This window comes from Taeniopygia guttata, chromosome 2 (assembly GCF_048771995.1).
Source record: "Taeniopygia guttata chromosome 2, bTaeGut7.mat, whole genome shotgun sequence".
Lineage (NCBI taxonomy): Eukaryota > Metazoa > Chordata > Aves > Passeriformes > Estrildidae > Taeniopygia > Taeniopygia guttata.
This window is the reverse complement of record NC_133026.1, coordinates 123,379,441-123,400,899: the sequence shown is the minus strand read 5'-3', so window position 1 is coordinate 123,400,899 and position 21,459 is coordinate 123,379,441. Positions and strand designations below refer to the sequence as shown.

Here is a 21,459-nt window from a genome sequence, read left to right as displayed (position 1 = left end):
GAGATCAGATTTTACCCAAAGCCACAATAAGGCAAAGCACGTCCAGATCACAGCCCTTGGCTGAGAGGCCGTGCAGTAGCAATCTGCACAGCAAGCAGTTTGCTTCTCTCTGCACCTCCAGTTCCTGTGCTGTGTGTAACTCTCTGCTGGTCTTCCATCAAATCCATAATTCATTTAAAGACTACTGTATTCATGGCATAGCAGAAGACACACAAATAAAACCAAATATAAAAAGTTTCAGGTAATGAAGAGATCAATTATGAAATATAATTGATCTATGCAAGATTGACTAAAGTTACAATAGGTTTTTAGGAATATTTTATTTTAAGGAATGATTTAAATTAGGACACCCTTATTAGGGTACCTCAGCATTGTTTGTATGACTGACTCTTCTTAATCACTTGTTACTGCTAAAAAAACCACTAGATGCTCTCCTACTGTCAGTAATTGGAAGACTGAGAAATACTTGCTTTTCTTTATAGAAACAGGCATGATCCACTGCATGATGTTCTTAAAGGAATTCATAGCAAATGTCAATGCTGTGGGTTTTCCATTTATTTTCAGAAAATGTTAGCTTTATCCATTTAGTTGGAATTCTGGCCATGAACACTCATGGCCTTTGTTCATGTGCTTTCCAGTGTTGAAAGCCAGAAGTGTTTATGGGAGTGCCACTGCTCTGAGGAGCCCTGGGAAACCTCAGGCACTGACATTCCTGGTGACTGTCACACCTCAGGACAAGATTCTACCAGCCCCTGGGAAAGGCCAGCAGAAGGGTAAAAGCACACCTGCTCTCCAGCTGCTCAGCTCACAGACAAAACCACAGCTGAAGATGGATCTGTGCTGATGTGGCAGGCAGGGATTTGGTGTGGCCAAGGAATACTCGCGTCCCCTGCTGCATCCCTGTCCCGGGGAGCTGCTCTGCTGTGGGTGAAGCAGTATCTGCCACCTTAGTCTGAGCAAGTGACACTTACCAGAAGCAGCAGTGCGCATTAGCTGCAGCTGTCAATTGGAAAGATCTTCCAAACAAGCTCTTTTGAATTGCTAATAGGCAAATGGTGGCTGTTTAACTGCCTTTGATATTTCTCAGCATAGTCTGAGTGCTCTTTGATATTTCTTTATATAGCTTGTCTGCTTGTTTCCCAAAATATGGGAGAATTAGCCTGAAAATGTAATTCACATGTTTTCTGTAGTCACAGACAAGATTTTGAAGCTGGTTTTGGGCACCTTCTCCCTGAGTATCTTAGTTTTGCCTTAGTCAAGGCTTACTAAAGACTTGAATAGAAGTATAAAGACTTGATAATTTAAAGTTTATTTGGTGTTGCAAGGCTAGGCTCTGATCCTAGTAATACAAGCAACAAATATATTAGTGATTAGTTTTTTTCTACATGCTTTTCCAAAAAAAGGGCAATAAGTAGCAGTATAATTAAAGGACCATTTGTTAAAACAAAAGTAATTTTGCCTAGAAGTAAAAAATTTAACATTAGCATTAATATTAAAGTCAGATCCATGCTGGAATTCCTGGGAATAATCACCCATGTAAACTGGATCAGAGTTTGGCCCTTGTTTCTCTGCAGTTGAATAATATTTGGTCTGGTTCTCTTTCACGCAACTCCAGCAATGTGAAAAGAGCCCCAAAATAAGAGTAAGTTGCATTTATTTATATATTGAACTTCTTTATATTGATAGATTTGTTAGTATGAATGAGAACCAGTGTTTGATTTTTCTCCTGTTGTTTACCTCATTCAGTCTTTTTCATGCTACTTAAAAAAAAGTTCTTGATTTACATCTCTTTCTCAGCAAGGTGAGGAGAAGCTCACACTGAGATTACAAAGTACCACCATAACTGTTTCAGAAAATAGTAATTGAAAGAGTATTCCTTTGTTTTTCTGAAGACATGGACATTTAAGCTATGCTAAGGTCACAAGTTGATACCAGATGTAATTTTTTGCTGTGGCATAAGACTGAAGCACCAAATATTTAAAAGAATCAAATCCCACCTTCATTATAGTCACATGAAGATTGTAATCATGAGACAAAACATGACATTTTCATATGTTAACTGCAGAACTACCAGAATGTGTATGTTTGTCCTTTTCCAAAGAGGAATTGGGCAGGGTGGAGGGAGAGGATCAATTCCATTTATGCTGTGTGGTCCTGATCAGTAAATCAGTACTACTGTAGCAGCTGCCTACTCAAGGGGGCACTGTGTTCTCTTTTTTTGAACAGCTGATGTTAGTCATTAAGGATTTTGTCCAAAACCAACTGAATTAGGAGAAAAAAACTCAAAAAATCACTGGTTTGGGGGTAAGCTTTTGATAGCTCACTTTCTTGCCAATATAATTTGTTAAATTTATCTGTAAGAAATTGAGAAGGAAAGAAGGAGTGACTTCTGCAGATCTTTTAAAGACAGGCACTGGCTTGAAAGGACTTGTCTCACACTTAAATACTGTTTCATGAACAGATAAGATGTTATTTGCTTGCCAGCTCCGAAGTCAGGTGTTGCACAATACTCAGGCACCTACAGTGTCTTTGGGAAAAGCTTCCAGTGCCTGAGTTAGGGAGAAGCCGCACTGAAACCTTTCCTGCGCATTTGCAGGAAATGTGAGATCCTGAGGGCCCTTCAGAGGCGCCTGCGGCTGCGCCCTGTATGTGCTGGGGCCATGGCTCCCCTGAGCTGATGGTCTGCATGCTCCTCTGCTGCCAGAGGCCCTTCAGGGACTGGCAGGAGTGACATGCCAGTGTCTAAAGCCCAAGGACTTCTGCATGCGCCGCATGGCTCAGGCTGTGCCTCAGACTGCACAGCAGTGCTGTTACTCCCTCCCATGGTGCTGCAGGGTGTGAGCTGTCAGTGCAAGTGTCTCCTTAGCCTGTAATGGATGGGGAACTGCGGCACTGAGCAGGCAGCTCCTCCAGCGAGTAGGTGTGGAGGTGATCCAGTGTCTGTGTGTTCCACTTCTGAAACAAGATGCCTGTGCGCCTGCATATCCCAGGGCATACATACCACCTCATGGAGAGATTCAGTTTAGGCAGAGGCGAGTGTATTGAGAGATTGTAAGAACACAGAGTGTAACTATGGTTTCCTTTGGTATTTTAGTGCTGGGAAGATGGTCATGTTTTTGTGGATCTGCTCAGTATTTTGGGGCTCAGAGTGTGTGTCCCCTTCCCAGGGGATCCCCTTTTGGCCATCCAGTGGCTCGGAGCTTGCTTTGGTGCCGCACCAAGGTCATGTGTTCCCATTGAAAATTGAGGATGTATTTAGAATCATAGAATAGTTTGGGTTTGCAGGGACCTTTAAGGGTCAATTCAAATGTTTTCCTTAAATCATGCATGCAAATATATGACCATTTATCGATGTTTATGCTTCAGAACAGGTTATCTTTCCAAATGCAACATTTCTTTTTAGAAAAATACTTTGCCGATTTTGTTTGTTTTAACTTAAGTAAAAATCAAGTGTGGAATATGTAATTTGTGTGCAGTGGGTTAGATATAGTTGTCCTCTCTTACATCCAATGCTTTCACATTTCTTTACTGAATGTGCAGTTAATTACCCACATGGCATCTAAACCTTAGAAAAAAGAGCTTCTTAGCCCTCTCACAATGATACTGTTGTAATAATAGTGTTTGTTGTTCTTGACAGAATCCCTGAATGGATCTTGGAAAGAAGGAGGATTTGTGCCTTCTAGTACCAGCAGCAGTGGATACTGGAGCTGGAACGCTCCCAGTGACCAGTCCAACCCATCCACCCCATCTCCACCTCTGTCAGCTGATAGCTTCAAAGCTTTTCGGACACCTTCCCAGCCAGATGATGGTATTGATGAAGGTGAAACAAGCAACCTTCTCTTCGATGAACCCATTCCTAGGAAGAGAAAGGTTAGCCTCGTGTTACATTTCATACCCACAGGTAGATAGGATGTTGGTAGGCTTATTTTGTTGTGAGAAAGGAACAGGTCACCCAAATGCCTCTGCTTGTGTATCCTTCCTTGGCATCCATTTAACATAGGGACTTCGCCTAGTCACTGTGTCTCATTCAGCATGGTCACCTCCTGCACACACATGCTGCCATCAGCACCACATATTTCCTGCCAGATGGTGAGGTGCCATAAAGCCTCCTGCTCAGAAAACACTAGAGGGATTTCCAGAAGGTGTTGCCTCTGGCCATCCAAGGGTTTTCTGTCCTACTTTGATAAATTCTCTGTGCGCAGGATGCAACAGGCAGCCTTTACATGTCATCACAAAAACTGACTATGGCCTTAATACTCCTTGTTCCCTGGAAGTGCTGTTTATCTGACAGCATGTCAGATACCTTAATATTGTGAAGGTTTTTCTGCACAAACATATGGAGTGAAAATGGAGAGAGAGAGCTCAAACCCGATGGCTTTTGATATAGTATTAGCATTAGCCAAATTTATCCTCAGTTGGGGTGCAAAAGCAGGCTAAATAAAACATGACGTAAAAAAACGAAGGTCCAAAACTAACCCCAAAAAAGCACCGTTTCTAGCCAGAAAAGTTCTCTGGAAGAAAAAGAAAGCAAAGAGATGGCACTAGTCCATGTTCCCTTCCCCTCCAACACAACAGGACAGATTTTACATAGCAAGATGTAAAAGGACTTTTTGTAAGTAGAAAAAACAGAGAATTTACTCCCTTAGTGAATTTGTTTCTGGCTCAGTCTGAGACAGTTAATTGCTTCATCACCAGCAGGAAGAAGTTTTAATGATTGTTTAAACCTGTTCAGATTTATCCTCTTGCTCCAGAAGCTGCTTATTTGCTGACCCATGCAATTGTTCCTTTGTTCATGGGAAAGGGCTGAAAATGTTTGTGCATCTTGCTAAGACGGAAAAAAGTATTTTGGAGGTTACAATAAATTAGAAGTTGGAGCTGAGTGTTGCACTAAACAGAGAGACAATTTGGGGGCGTGTGGGATAGGAAGAGTAGGAGTGTAGAAGTGTCCTGCCTGCCTTGCCTTTTACTTCTCAGTTAACCTTCATCTTATTAGCACCACTCTTAACTGCTCATCTGTGATGAGACAGCTGGGTTTGCACTGCCATCTTTATTGTTTTCTAAGTTGCTTTCAAATATTTCTATTTATGTACCCACTATAGGTCTATTACACTATCTGCTCTGGTTCACAGGGATTTTGCTTTGTATGGCAAATGTTTTATTTAGATAAACAGTAACATTCCATGCCAAACTTGTTTCTATAAAATAACTTGCTTTCCTGCAGGTTTTTTTCTGTATTCCCGCTCCAGCATGGTACTTGATCTGAGTACAAGTTAGCATCTTTAGAAGCTGAAACAAAACCATTCAGGTTACTCATTCTTCAGGGCTGCAAAAGTCAGAAGGAGTAAACTTGGAGATAAAGTGATTGGTAACCTTACTATTTGCTTAAAAGTTTCCTCTAAGGTAGTTATTCCTCACCAAACCATTTATATTCTACTATTTTATTAAATAAAACATTAAACCTGAATAGGTAATTTTGGAAAGGAAATGGAAGAAATGTAAGCATGTTCTTTATTTCTACTGAGTGAGCTTTCAGTTGATTATGTTAAAAGTGCATGGGTTTTTGCAAACTCCTACCAGTGACAATAAATTCAAAACCGCAGTGGAGCTAGGAGACTTATTTTACCAACAAACTGGGGATGGATGTTAAACCATTCTGTGCTCATAAATATGCATATGGTGTTTATGATATCATATTGGAATTCCTAGGATGTCAGTTATAAACATGGCCTTCATCTTGTTGACATAGTTGGTGGTTAGTTGTGTGGTTTTGAGCTGATAATAGTATTTAGTATTATATTATGGAAGTAAGAAAAGTATGAATCAGAATTGCTAGATGGATTATATTTAATTTGAGAAAAGAAAGAGTTCTGTATCTGTTTGACTGATAGTTGTGTTATCAAATAAAAAGTAGGCAATTTATGTGCAATTTATTTCTAACAGAAGTTTTTCATACGACCAGTATGATCAAGTACCTCAAATCTCAAAGCCCTAGGCATTAATACTTTAAAACAAGAGATATTAGACTGCAAGGAACTATGAGAACATGCTGCTACAATCAACTTGTATTTTAAAAAGCCCATCTGCTGAGATTCTTTTTAAAGTTATATTCTAATCATCATTTTCTAGTAAATGCTAAAACCATCTCCTGGCATGCAGTTCCAAAGGGTCCAAATTGAAGAAAGCACCAAGTCAGCTTTTATTCAAGGCACAGTGAAATGTACTTAACCCTAAGGATGTGCTCGTTCCCTCTCCTTTTTTTTAATTGAGTTTTATATTAATATATTAATTTAATCTTATATGTAACTAAAATTATAGAACAAAAATACATTATTTTGATGTTCTTCCTCGTGTTAATAATGTGTTCTGTAATAATAGAAAAAAAAATATTTTTAAGAATTACAAGCTATTTAGTATTCTTTTTTTATTTAAACTGTACAAAATCAGTTTTATTTTGGGGTAAAATTAGCTTTTAAATAACTCCACAGTTCGTAATATCTGTGTTGTTTTAAGATTACTTTTCTCCAGAGTCTTCAAAATGTTGAAGATTGGCCTTGTAATAGCCTTGTTGTCTGTGCACTAAATCAATGATAACTCCATGGGGATCAATGAAGTTATATTAAAGAATATAAAAAGAGTATTTAAATGAGATTATATCTGTATTTTTAAAATATTGAACACAGACTGATAACTTCTCATTCTTTTGTCTGAGTAAGGTCCACAGCAGCTTCTGAGTGAAACAAAAGCAGGTTGTGCCAGCTCATGGTAAATATGGACTTAATAGAAGCTATGTTTTTCTGGCACAATATTTTTTGTGCTGCAAATATCATAAGCAGAAACATTCATAAGATCTTGCTTTGGAAAGGCCTTAATTTAAGAAGATACCTTGGATTAAATAAGAAATCCTCATCAGGGATTTTTGAAATAAGTGTAGGAAGGTTTTATATCATATACCTCCCTTAGTGGAGGAACTGAAACTTAAAAATGGAAAAGTCTTTGCAATGAACAAAGAGAGGTAAAGTTTTGTCACAAGCTGCTCCTGCAGCTTTTCACTGGATTCTCTTGAATTCAGTAGGGTGACACATTTGACAAGAGAATATTAGATCACTACAAATTTGGAGTCGAAAGCTCTGAGTATTCACAGTCTTCTTTATAACTCTTTATCTGGTAGTGTGGGGTTTTTCCTACATTCACAGAATTACAGAGTCACAGAAATTTTCAGCCCTTCACCCAGCACTGCCAAGTCCAGCCCTAAACCATGTCCCCAGGCAGCACATCTACAAGTCCTTTAAATACCTTCAGGGTTGGTGACTCAACCATTTCCTTGGGCAACCTGTTCCAATGCTTGACAACCCTTTCAGGGACGAAATTTCTCCTAATATCTTTACAACTTCCAATTTTCAGAACTCCATGAAGGTGATGTTCAAATGCCTCTGGAAGAACTGTGGGAAGGTACTGAGCACAGCTGCAGGGATTCAGAAACACATACGGACCATTCACCTTGGGTAAGAGAACAGTCTTTTTGGGTCTGAAGGATTTGGTATAGAAGAGGAGCAATTGCCCTTGGCTGGAGATATTAGCTGGATTGTCTTTGGCTTCTCTGTCTCATAATCCCTCTGTTTTTGAGGAAATGTGGAATAGTGCATCAAGGTGAATGAGCACTTATTCCAACAGCAAGGTACTTTCTTTCCTGAAATTCTGTCAGCTTTGCTAGAAGGTCAAATAGAGCTTGAGGTTACACTGCACTTGCCTGTCAGCTGCACAGCTCAGTGCTATTACATCATATGTGCTGTGTGCACATTATGTCTGGGATGACACTCTGTAGTAGACAGGTTCAGGGTCTTGCATGAATACTTTTCAGCTTTGTTTCGCATCAGGTCAGGTGCTTGTGCCAATTCTGAGTTGAATTAATGCAAAAAAAAAAAAGAAATTTATGCAAAAAACCCCACCAAAAACCACAAACCACGTAAGAAACCTAAAAATAAAAGGAAACTGAGATGCATGTTGTCATGGTTTAAAATACCACAAAGCTGTTCACTCACTATTCCCTTCCTTCCCTGGAATAAAGAGTAAACCTCATGGGTTCAGACAAGAACAGTTTAATGGCTTAAACAAAATAAAACACTGATGATAATAATTACAGTAATACTGGTGACTCTAATACTTTAAAGGAAAGGGGAGAGAGAAACTAAACTGAAGAGAAACGAGAGATGCACAGTACAGTTTCTCACCACCTGCTGACCAATGCCCAGCCTATCCCCAAGTAGTGATCAGCATCTCCCAGCTAGCTCCCTGCAGTGTATTTACAGAACATGATATCCTATAGTACAGGCTGTTGTCCTGGCTGTGCTTCCTCCCAGCTTCTGGTGCCCCTGCTCACTGTCAGAGCATGGGAAACAAAAGTTCTTGATGTAGAGTAAGCACTCCTCAGCATCAACTAAAACATCAGTGTGTTATCAACACTCTTCTCATCCTAAATCCAAAAGACATCTCTGTGCTAGCTACTTGGAAGAAAATCTCCAGCCCAGACAAAACCAGGACACACATGTATGTTACTTGGACTAGAAGCAAAAGCAAATTATTCTTTTAGGAGACGAGTTTGTTTCAGAGCTTTAGTTTGCAACTGAATTCTCCCATGCAATTCACTGAGTGATGTACCTGTCTCATTTATAATTACAGTTGAGATTCACAATCCATCTGTTAGGTGAAAATACATCTCTCTGTAGGTCTGTGTTGCCCACAGCTTAAAAATTAAAGCCACCACAAGAAAGATCTGGAGCTCAGGATGGTCTTAGAGAGGTCAGCAATTACCATTGGGCTTAAGAGTAAGGCTGTGGGAAACAGAAAATCTCTCTCAAAATGCAGTTAGGAATGTTGATTTGTCCTTTGTATTGTGGGGACATGTGGTGTGGGAGAGGCAGAAATAAACTGCAAAACCTTTCTGGAGCTAGAAGCTTTTCTGGAAAGAGTAATTTTGGTGAATGACTAGCTACATTCTGATGGATGGTACTTCTGGTAGAGCCTTTCAAACCTGCTGGACATATGTTCTCTTAACAAGTTCTGATTTGGACTTCAAGATAATGTGTAGTCTGCTGGGAGCTTTGACTTGGTTGCTTCACTGTTAGCACTTATGCTCACATGCACATCAGATGAAACTTTAAAGCAATTAAACCTCCTACATGCCCTCCTTCAATAAGTCTGCCTCTGGAGAGCAGGACCAGAAAGTCCTGGCCGTGGCAAGCCAGCCCATATGAGCGCTTTCTTTGTGTCTGAGTGAGTTGCATGGTGAGACTGTTTTCTAGCAAATTCTTCTGGTACGTTACAGAAAATTACAGTGAATGGCAGCCATAAGTATATTTGGTATAATAAAGTAACTTCTGATAAGATTGCATATTGTTTGCTGTAACATGAGTGAAGTATATCTTGCCTGTGTCTATTATCTTTGCTGTGACTTTCAAAGATAGAGTGCATTGAGGTTCTTGTTAACTTTACAATAGTTACAAATGAAAAGCTGATACTTGATCTCAGGGAGTCACACATCTACTCCAAGGTGAAAGAATTGGTCAAGAACAACACAGAGAGGGGAAAAAAGTAATTCCTACTTTTTTTCCCCTGCAGATTAGGTGATTTTCCTCTTCCCCTTACCTGCAGTCAGAATGCAGATAAAGTAGGAAGGTTTGAAACTGCAAATACTAATTTATTGACAATATTAATATATTCACTCATGCATCTAGAACTTAAAATTTACCTTGGGGTTCTTGCTTGAAATCAATTCTTACTTCTTTCTCTTGATACAGACGAGTAGGAGAGTCTGACTACAGCGATGGAGAGGAGGATTTTTACTATACAGAAATCAGGCTCAACACGGACTCAGTAGCTGATGGCTTAAGCAGTCTTTCTCCAGTCTCTCCATCTTTAGCATCTCCTCCTTCCCTTCCTACCCAAGAAGCAATCCGTCCTGAAACTTCCTGTGCCAAAACCGAGACTAAAGTGATGACACCTCTGAGCCGCTCAGCTCCTACCAACCTCTACCTCGTACACACGGACCATGCTTACCAGGTAACACCAGTGCCAGGAGCTCCAGTCATTACACTAATCTCACTAATGCGTAAAGGAATGGCACATCACAGTGTTTGGATTTTAATGGGCTGAAAGGTTTTCAGAGCAGTCAAAGGCATTTTTTTAATTTAAACTGAGATGTATTCTTCTGAGCTCATTGTTTGTTTATGTGCCTGCCACAGCCAGTGGATTTTGGATGCTGTTTATCCAGCCATAGGTACATACTTGAGGTTGAGAAGAGTTGATCAGTGTATCCCACTGCCTACATCAGTTCAATTTTCACTGACCGTAGAGTCAATTTTCACTGAAAGTAGAGGCTTTGAAGTAGTGTGGTCCATGACCTGCATATGCACTGGAGAACTGAATTCTGTTAAATTTACCAGATTCAATAACTATCATATATAGCATTGTGCAGATAAAACTTTTGTGTTGTGTTTGGAGCACACCTACTAAAACGTCAGAGGGAGCTAAAAGAGAATTCATAGGCTTGTTTTAGAATTTTGTGCATGTTGAAAAGTGTGGGTGGAAGCTTGGCATCGCAGGTGGAAGCTGCATCAGGTAGCATGCCAGTCTGGGGACTGATGAAGCCAGTTAGGAGAAAGATTTGCTTCTCAGTGTAGCTTAAGCCTTGCCTCAAAGAGTGAGGCAACAAGTCTCGGCTAATGACAAGTTTTGCTTCATTTGGGATTTGCATGACAGTCAGCCCTGCTGTTTGGAGACCCACTCAACCCTTTTTTACAAGCAGCCTCTGAGTAAAGTACTTGGCTAAGGAAATCCTAATTCAAGTGTTTAAAGTCCTTGAGTTGGATTTTAATTGATGTATTCCATGACACAAGACTACAAGTGCATGAGGCCCATGGGCTTTTCAGGTTGCTGTGGTTTCAGTGCTTAATTTCATCAGTGAGGAGTGACACAGTCCACACTGTTCACAGCTTGCTAATTGGAAGCAGGAGGCAGGGTCCCTGCTCAAACATTCAGGCTGTCCTGGCAAAGGAAGCAGCTTCTGTAGAGAAGGTCAGTGGCATCCTCTGCCAAGATCCCTTCGGGCCTGAAAGAAGGGCCAGGAGGCAGGGTGGAGATTCAGATCTCACCTGCCAGAGGAGAAAATGGAGATTACTTCATTTGGAGCAGCTCAAGAAACTTGCATAAGGGAGGCTGAATATTGTTCATCACAGAATTCCTGTTAAAAAAAAAAAAAAAAAAAGGAGAAAATACAGAACCTAAAGTTCAGTTGCAAGAATCCTAAAGAAATTGGTTAATTGCCATTTCCTCTATGACTGGAAAACATCAAATAGACTGCTTGTAGTGAGGTGTAGTGAGGAAGATAGGAGGAAACTGAGGAAAGTCCTGATGCTCTTCTCTGACCCCATCCTACAGGTGAGGAATTATTTAGAAGAATAATTGGAGAAGTTCTGGAATGTACAGCAGTTGAGGCAAACTGCACTGGGGGAGCCCCAGAGAAAGATGATGCTAGAACAATACAGGAAGCAAAAGAATAAATCCCTCTGGATTTAAGGAGAGCATTTGATTTTAAAACATATAGGCAGTATTTGTTAAGCAAGAGATTAAATTTAGTGTAGGAGAAGGAGCTGGAAAGTTACAGAGAACAGTGAGTTATTTTGAAAGGGCCTTTGCATGTCATTAGTGGAGTTAAATGAAAAGCTGTTCTTGGCCCTGATCTCACTTTCATAAATTCATTTTGGTAATACACAAATACTATAATAAACTTCATTGATAACAAATTTGGGAGACATCAGCAGTAAGGGATGATCAGGCTTACTGCTGGTAAGCCTGGGTGATCTTAAAAGTAAGATCCTTAAAAGTAAGGTTTTGGATGCAGTTTAATGTCAGAATATGCAAAGTCCTGCATCTAAGGAACTAATGATGTTTTTCTGCTATAAACTAGGATAGTTAGAAAATTATGTAAAAAGGAAACCTATATTCATTAATCAAGCACAGAATGACAGTGAGCCAACAACAGAGCAATGAAAGGGGAAAAAATAGTTGTCAGCTCTCTTGGATAAGAAATACCTAGGAGAGAGAGGGGTTTTTAATGCCGTTATACTAGACCCCCACATAACTTCTGCTGAAATCCTGAGTTAGAGTTCTGGTCAGCCAAATTTGATGTGATGGGCTCCTACTAGAAAAAGTAGAAAGAGGGCAAAGAGGACATGGGCAGCCTCTCCACCACTGGGACTGATACCTCAGGCAAAGCAAGGAATGAGAAAAGGATGGAATTGCTGCCTGGGAAGAAAGTGAAAGGACAAGCATGAGAGGGGAAGAGGATGAGCACAGGCTATTTCAGATATAAGGGTAATGTTGGCACAAATAAATAAAAATTATTCATTGATATATCTTGATTGGCAGTTAGATGGAGGTATCTAAGCAAATTGAAGTTGGGGTATAGAAATTCTTCAGTTGGTTGTAATGTTGTAGTTGCTTACCTTACGGAAGAGATTAACTAAAATGTTAGCCTGAAAAAGCAGACTGTTCTTGATGAGCAAAGATGCACATCTGGGAAACAAGTGCACAAGGTGATTGACTATCTAAGTCTGATTGTGTCTGAGGTAGATAATTAGGCACTGAGAAAAAGAAATTGAGCACTATGGTATTTTAAGCAACTGCCAATTGCATCATTTTAAACTTCATGTTTCTTTATGAAACTACTGCCTGTACCGGTTAAATTTAACTACAGAGGAGCTACAGACGAGCTCTTTCAGCACCTAGGATTTCCCTTCCATGTCTTATTCAAATACCTGAGGAAATTGCTGTGCTGACCCTGGGTTTGAGCTGCCATCCTTGTGGGATGCTGAACAGAGGCAGCGCTGCCTCACTGCTCATCCAGTTCTCTCCTTTCTGTCTGGAGCTCTGTGGTCATTCACTCCTTCTTATTTGAACAGGGTTATGATGAAGAACTACTGGTACCATCTGAAGTTGCAAAATTGTTCTTGACACCTTTCAGAGAGGTTTTTATATTTTATGGAGCTCAGTGGATGTTTGCTGTGCTTGTCTGTGTGGATTTTCTTGGAGCTATCAGCAGCTTGACAGCCCACAGAGCATCACTGTCATACACAGAGGGATCTGGTGGTCTCACCTTCCTTTTCCTGGAAAGGCTGTAGGGGATTGCTTCAGCCCTTGTTTACTTGTAAGATTGTCTTTAATGGGGACTATCAGGTTGTAGTTTGTCATCACTCCTGTCTGCCTGGTGGTGCAAGGAAGCACTCTCTTCCTGGACCAGTGAGACAATTTCAGCAGCCCCAAACAAAAACACTGCTTAAATGATTGTATTGTGTTATTGTCATGTACCATCAACTGAAAGGCAGAAGTGAAAACTCATTTTAGCAAAATCTTTGTAAGTTTAAACCAAGGAGAGGTTTTTTTTGTGGTGACAGCTTGAATTTCAAGGGTCAAAGTGACCCTTTGTTCATGCTGGCTGCTCGCACTCCTGCTAGGCAGGGTGGCTACACAACTAGGAATTTCATTATTCTGAAAATTAAATGGGGTTAAAAAAGAGGCAGGGAAGAATTCATGTAAATTCATAACCCAGTGAGAAAACCAAAGGAAAGGCAAAAGATGAAAAATGCTCAACAGTCTAAGCTCAGGTTATTGCTCTTGTGCCCCAGGGCAGCACTGCATATTACAGCCTGGATGGGAAGAAGATAGGAGTTCAATGAGCCCAAATACTTGCTTCAGTTTAGTATTTCAAGAGCTGCTTTTTGAATCCAAAGGATGATTTACAGATCCTTGTTCCTAATAGGAAAAACTGTTTTAATTGGGATGAGCCTAAACATTTTTCTGATAAATGAGAAATGGCCAACACTTACTGTTAATTGTTTCCATCCAAGAAGCCTTGCTATCCAAACTAAAATTGTGGAAAACAACTGCCATGAGTTTAAGTATGGCCTTGTTTATCACTGTGGAACAGGTGATCATCTGGTTTTGCTTCTTGCTGGCATTATTTTAAAAGTTATTTGTATGCGACGTTTGATTTTGTCTGTTTTTTTAACATATCTAGCTCTTAAAAGTTTTCTGTGGATTCTTTTGAGAGCAATCATCTTTCTCTAAACAAGGTCCAGGAACAGTGGTATATATATATATATAGCTCTGTCCCTTCCTTACTAGCTTATCCATGATTATCCCTTTCACAAGGGTAACATGCTTGTCACCATGGAGTATTTTTGTGCCTTGGAAAATCTCACATATTTACCATTTCAAGGAATGAAAGATCCTTTGGAAGAGGAATGGTTCTTCTTGCTGGAATAATACTTTCTTTTCACACAGGCCACTCCTCCGGTGAACATTCCAGGGTCAGCAAAATTCACTCCCAATGGCAGTAGCTTTAGCATCTCTTGGCAGTCACCTCCAGTTACCTTCACCGGCATTCCAGTAAGTGCACATCAAAAAAGGAAAGAAGGGGAGAAAAAAAATATTTTTTTTAGATCTTTTTGCTTTGTTTCACAGTGTGTAATTATGGAAGTAAATGTGACATAGCATATACCAAAAGGAAACAAATTAAACATGTGCCTGAGTTTGCCAGCATGGCTGTTTTTAACACTTTTGTAACTGTCTTTATCAGTGCAGTTAGGTTCTTTTTGCATCAGTGTCTACAAGCAGACAATTGAATCTATAGTATCTATAGTATCTACATTTTTTAAACTATATCCTTACAAAAGACCATTGTGGCAGGTGCAGAGCTTGGCACTTTGTGCTTCTTTTTTGTGCCACTAAGAGATTTCTTAAAAAAATAGATGGAAAATCAGCCTGGTGATTGTTATGCTAACAGGCCAGTTGGATTCAGGCAGTGGGGCTGTTACCTAAATGAACTCTGAAGATGAAGCATTTTTAAAAGGCAACTGAAAGAAACAATAAAATGAAATGCAAAGTTCCATTTTAGGAGGCTACAAGTATGTAGCCCCTACTAATAGCAGGAAAATTTTGTTTTATATAGAAAATATATTCAGTGTCTATTGCATTTTGTTACTAATACATTTTGCACTTTGATAGCTTTTTAATGAGGATGCATTCAGTGGAAATTCAACACTGACCTTTCTTCAAAAAGCTGGCATACAAGGCCTAATTCTATCAATGCTAAAATTCTAAGCCATCAACAAGACTGAGGAAATGTGATATTTGCTTAAACACAGAATTGCAATGATTCTAAACATGTAGTACACCACAGTGTAGGTGTGGTACTGTGGGGGAAGTGCAAAACCTTCATGAAGAGTTGCAAGGGATTCAGCTTGTAGTGTCTGATGTGGGGACTGCTGAAAGTAAATGCAAATCACTGTTTATGAGTAATGGGAAATCTTCTCTATTATGAATATAAATATGTATGTAAATATAATGTATAAATTAATATAAGTAAATATTAATATAAAGCATCCTCATTTTATTGGAAAGCACTCTTTTAATTATAAATTGATATTCTCTAATCATAAACCTTTTTTGATATCATAACATCTCATTTAATATTACACTTTATGAATTCATGAATTTTTAAGGTGTGTTATATAAGGCACATTGCTCATTCAAAGAGCCATATAACTTTTTTTCTCCTGACAGTGAATATTAGACAAGGCAATAAGAGATACTATTTCCCTCCCTTCTCCTCACCAAGTGAATCTCCAAAGCTTCTTACTGTCAACCTTTGGCAAATCTTGGAGATTTTCTGCAAAGGCTGTGGCATCCAGCAGAGCTGATAAAAATGAAAGTGACTGAATCAATTACACTGCACTCTGCCAATGAATATTTATTAAATTCCATCAAGGAACAACTAACAGTGAAAGACATCATGCTGGCAGCAATTTCAACAAGAGTGCCTTGACAGAGTGTGCTATCCGCAGAGTTCCCTGAGAATTTGATTTCCCAACAATGGGGTTGATACGGAGTAATTATGAAACTGGCTCCTTTTGTGAAGTAGAAGAAACTGGTGCCAGGAGTGTTGGGAATCTAAAAATGCAATTAGTCACATTGTAAATCAGACACTTAAGAGGGCAGGATTAGACACGTATGTGTCGAGTTTACTTGTTCAGAAAACAACGCTGATCTGTGGCTGTAGAGTGGAGAGTTCTCAATAGAATTTAAGAAATGCTAAATCACTTTCTGAGAATTCGATGGAGATGGCAATGATTTAAGTACAATTTGAAAGTAATCCCAATACAAAAACCTGGGGAAGCAGTGATGCAGAATTATAAACTGCTCAGGGAACCATTTGAATTGCCATTATAGCTCTAACAACATTTATAAGACTGTTTAACAAAGAAAATAATAATAATAAGAAAAAATATTCCAGGTTTGCACACATTTGACTACTTTGTCATCAGTGTGATCATTTATGAATTACAAAGTTTTGCCTGCAGTGAAAAATTATCTGCAGTAAGTAAGGGTGCAAATGCAAATTTGTGTTAAATACCTGTATATTAAATTAAAGTTTTATTTCTGCTTCAAAGTAAATTAGATATTGCTTTACAAAATCAGGGGTTGGCAATTCCCACCCTTACACTGAGTGTAGGTACTTCACCTACATTCAGACTTCCTTCTTCTCTGATGAAATTTATTTATGGCCAGACTGTGTGACAGAGCCAGTATAACTCATAACTCATAAACTCACACAATTGTCCCTGAGATGAGACACAAATTTGTAGCACCCAAGAGAACCTCAGAGAGTAAGTCCAATCCATTACTTTTTGCCTGACCCTTAATACTTAAGCAAGCAATTTTCTAAAATGGCTTTGGAATACTTTTCTGGCCTGGACAAATCACTGAACAGGAAAAGATTAAGTACAAATTTGAAAATGTGTATAGGTCTACATATTTTCAGTATAGTTTCCTTTCATGTTTATTTTTTGACACATACTGTTTCCCCCTTTCACTCCTGTGGACATTGAATCTCAATGGCATTGAGCACTTCCTGCTTTCTGTCCTGGGAACTGGGGTGTTCAAACACCAGGAGTTGCATTAAGTCATTATTTTCAGAAAGTCTTTAGCAGAGCAGCCCTGAAAGGCCTTTGTGAATATGGGTGTATTTACCAGCAAGTAACTGAGCACTTCAAAACAACCTATTCATGCTGCTGGATCAGCTGGGCTCAGTATGTGGCTGCTCTAGGCTCAGGGGTATTCACAACATCTAAACACAGGCATTTATTTAGATGTCTTGGGAGGAGAAGTGGCCACTTGGTCTGTTCATCCTGGAGGAGACTGAGGGGGAGACGTCATTGCAATCTACAACTTCCTTGCGAGGGGAAGAGGAGGGGCAGGTACTGATCTCTACTTTGTGGAGACCAGGGACAGGACCCAAGGAAATGGCCCGAAGTTGTGTCAGAGGAGGTTTAGGTTGGATATTAGGAAAAGATTCTTTCCCTAGAGGGTGTCTGGGCACTGGAACAGGCTCCCCAGGGAAGTGGTCACAGCACCAGCTGGCAGAGTTCAAGAAGTGTTTGGACAGGGCTGACAGGCACATGGTGTGACTCTAGGGGATGTTCTGTGCAGGGCCAGGAGTTGGACTCGATGATCCTTGTGGGTCCCTTCTAACTCAGGTTATTCTGTGGTTCTGTAATTAGGGAAACCTCCAAAGCCATTTGTGCTCTGAATCATGCATAGGTTAGATTCCAAGGCACATAAGAAATGCACTTTTTCATACAATTTTTCTAAGATAACTTTGCAGGTGAAAGGTTGAATATTGGAACAGTTATGAGCCATTGTGAGATGTTCTTTGCATGAAGCAGAAAGGACAGGCTGATTGTTCTACCAGTTGAGGCTGAATTAGGAGAATAAAGCAGCCACACCCTAGGGGTGCATGAGGAGAGTGAGTTAAATGATGCAAATGGGATGAGCCATGGTGAAGTCCATATGTCTTGGTACTGGAGGGCTTAACAATAATGACTGTGTACTTCCACTTCTATATAATGTATGGTAAAAGTCTTCCTGAATGTCAGTATGATCCCCACTGTCTGATACTTACTTATATCTGCCTGCTATAAGACTCAAAAAATTGAACAGGCAAGATCTTTGATAATCTGGTGTTTACAGATGGCAAATCTTCTCTCAAACCACAGTCCCCCCCCAGGAGTTGTAACTGGAAACTCCAGGTCCTTGTTTCAAACAGTGTTATTTCACTCTGCATTAGACAGCACTTCAGACATGAAAAGCCTCCAAGGGCAAGGATTGCCTTCTCAGGGCTTGCTCTTAATCTGCTCTTACTGTTCCCTATAGAGAACAGCTGACTGGTATTGTTTAGACCTGCTACAAAGCCTATCAGAATACACTAAAGCTCAGCTTCAGTGCAGTGTAGCTGCCTTGGTGTGCCAGTCTGTTGAACCATCCTACGGAGAACCTCCCAGGAGAATGAGAGGGAGGAGTCTGCATGCTGCAGTTAATGCTCCAGCCTGATCTCTGTTTGGAAGTAAGCAAGATAATTGCTTATAACATAGGGGGCCATCCAAGTACTCTTCTGTTCAATGACAAGCAGCTGATATATTGAGTGTCACTTACTAGTGGTAGACATAGAATAATTTCTGGTTTTTAAAATGTTTCTGAACCCTATCACAATGACTGGAGATCTCTGGTTACTGGTAATGACTGGAAGACAGTACAGTGTCTGGTGAATGCCAAATACTACAAAAGTGGTATTGCTTTGCATTTTATCTCCAGTGTTTCAATCATTCTTAGGTAAAATAAGGAAAGTGGTTGATAAAAATTTGGGAAAATGTAGCAGAGAACAAGCTGCCCTTAGTATTCTGGAGCGATAGAATAAAAGGAGCTAATGTGGTCTTTGGATGTACAAAACATGGTCGGCTGGCAGAGAGAGAAGAAATTTCTTCCCAGTTTTGCAAGTATATTTTGTATATCAGTAATGGTCTAAGTTTGTTCAGCGTGTGAGCCACATACGCAGTTAAATCAAAAATTTCTCTTGCTACTACCCAAGAGTAAAATTTGAAAGAGTGTCTGCACGCAATTACATGCATTAGTTTTTTGCTACTATGGAGTAGCTTTAAAATAGACTTTGTATCAAAAATCAAAGCACATACAGTAATTCTCTTCAATTGAGGTCAGTCAGTTCCCTCTCTTCCAGATAAAACTTGAAAAGGGCAGGAGGGAAAAGTCATAACAGTGCGGAGAACTATGACCATATCTGCAGTTCCTGGCAGCAGGAGGCTGACTGTGAGCTAGATGCTACATTCAATGTACAACAAAAAAAGGAGTGTTCAGAATATTTTCCTGGTATTTTAGATGTAAAGTGGTTGTGGCCTTCACACAGGAGCAAAATAAGACCACAGTAAAATAATTTAGGTATTATTTAAGGCCAAGCTTTATGCCATGTGATCCCTTGAATGATGTTGCCAAGCCCCATGTTCATGCAGGACACTTTTTGGAAAGTCTTAGAAGACCAAACAACACCCTTCCCTTGGAAACATTCACAAAGAAGACACCTGCTGAGAATGTTTACTGTGTGGAGTAAGGAGATACATCTTGTTAGCAGCTTTGGTCAGAAGGGCTGCATTGTGCTCCCTGCCTGTTAAACCTGGAGGGGCCCCACTGTGAGTGCTCTTCAAAACAAACCCTCTTCTCCAAGGGTGTCTCTCCAAAGAGTGCCAAGTGACAGACAGGAGCAACAAGTGAAATCCCTTTATTTCATAGGAGATTATTGGTATTGATCTCAGCACAGGACAGAGTTTATTTTTCCAGTTACTTTCTTTGCTTAAATAGGAGAAGGTTTTCATAAGAGCTATTCAGAGTTTTTAAATGTGAATGAATGTATTTCTTGTTGTTTCCAAAACCTGCAGTGATGCTCATCTGTATTTTGGATTGCTCTAGGAGGATGACCGGAAATACAGGAAAACAAAGAAGCTAATGTAATATACCTTATGCTAAATAAACTTTCATTTAATTACATTTGTATGTTATATAGTCACCTTTCCTGGGTATCCTTGCCACCGTGCAGCATAATTTGCATTTTCTTGGAAATAGTATTTATACTGCATTCACATGTGTATGTTCATTGTAAGCAGCTTTTTTGTCTGTATTGACAGGTCTCACCAACCCATAATCGTCCTGCAGGGAGTGGAGAGCAGAAACAGTCCCACACAGTTCTTTCATCACCGCCTAGAGTAGCATTTGGCTTGAGGTATGGGACCATTAGTTCCTGCTGACACTACAGCCTTACAACCAGGAGGGTATTTAGTGGTTAAGTTGTCAGTGGCCAGAGAATCAGAAAAAACCCACTGCCAACCTTGATTGCATTTGTCAGGCAGTCTTGCTAGAGCTCTTCAAAGTAAATGTTCAGAACCTATTTTTCTTTTCACTACCATCAAAGGTAAAGTTCAGCTGCACTGTCTGGCTCTGCACTTTTCCCTGAAAGGCTGGACTGTCTTATGTGTTTATCACCATTCAGTCAAAATGGCATTTGGCTTCAATTGAGCTATACGAAAGGCTGTCTTAAAATAAATTAGATTAAGACAGAGCTTTTTATGCCTTGTCTTCCTAGGCATAAGCTGCATTCATTACCACTAAATTTAACTGATATTTGACCAGAATCTACTTTAAAGTGTTCAAAATGTTAGGTTAAAAAATCAGACTGTAATGCTACATTTCTTACAGTAAAGAAACTCATTATTTCTCATAGTCCTAAAGGTGACTGTACCCTAAAATGAGGCAAAAAGAAGATTTCATTCTTTTCATTTTCTTCATGACTCTCATATCATTGCATATGCTATGAACCAAACTTGGGATCTTCCCAATTTATGGATTGTGCCCATTCATTAATGTTCAGTAACCAGAAAATATATGGGTATGCAAGAAAGGAATCCCATGTGTGCCATGCAACATGTAAATACCATGTAAAACGGGTATTAAACAGTTCTGTTGGTACAGATAGCATTGCAATAGTTAACGTTGGATTGCTTGGTGAACCACTGCTCCTCAGATTTGCTGTCGCTCTGTGTGGTGAATATAAAAAATCCATTTTAACAGTTACTTGAATAATTTTCTAAACTTGTGATCTTTCAAGTGTGGTTGTAAGATATAAAACAGTACAATTATTACAGCTTTAAAAGCAGCTGCTGCCCACCTTGCTGACTTTGGGGACCACAGAGAAGGTGCTGTGAGTGAGAGCAATGGTTAAAACTTCCAACTCACCCAGCAAGGTTAGGAGCTGGTAGCTTTTCTCCGCTTTGGCATAGCTGATACAAGTTCATGGTCAAGGTCTGCTGCTCTGACCTATTCCAAATATTTTACCACAGCTCTGCAGCACTTCAGCCTGACATGGCCTAGCCTGTATTGTGGAGCAGCTATGACTGCCCGTTACAGCTTGGTACTTCATGTGGCTAAAGTATAATTTACTAAGTCCAAGTTTAGTTGCTGGCTCAAGTCAGGGCTGTGTGTTCCTGGGATCATCCTAGGAGCAGA

The 21,459-nt window shown here is 39.8% G+C and overlaps 1 protein-coding gene across 2 annotated transcripts in view; it reads left to right on the top strand.

Annotated features, from left to right (window-relative positions):
• The window catches only part of ZNF704 (zinc finger protein 704), a 105,813-nt gene that overhangs the window by 67,766 nt on the left and 16,588 nt on the right, over window positions 1-21,459 (top strand). The window contains exons 4-8 of one of the 2 annotated variants that reach the window (XM_030266360.4): window positions 3,638-3,870; window positions 7,402-7,502; window positions 9,795-10,056; window positions 14,338-14,442; window positions 20,085-20,179. In XM_030266360.4, coding sequence (XP_030122220.1) covers window positions 3,638-3,870; window positions 7,402-7,502; window positions 9,795-10,056; window positions 14,338-14,442; window positions 20,085-20,179 — 796 coding nt within the window. The remainder of the gene's footprint in view (window positions 1-3,637; window positions 3,871-7,401; window positions 7,503-9,794; window positions 10,057-14,337; window positions 14,443-20,084; window positions 20,180-21,459) is intronic. The other variant, XM_030266361.4, reaches the window with a different exon arrangement.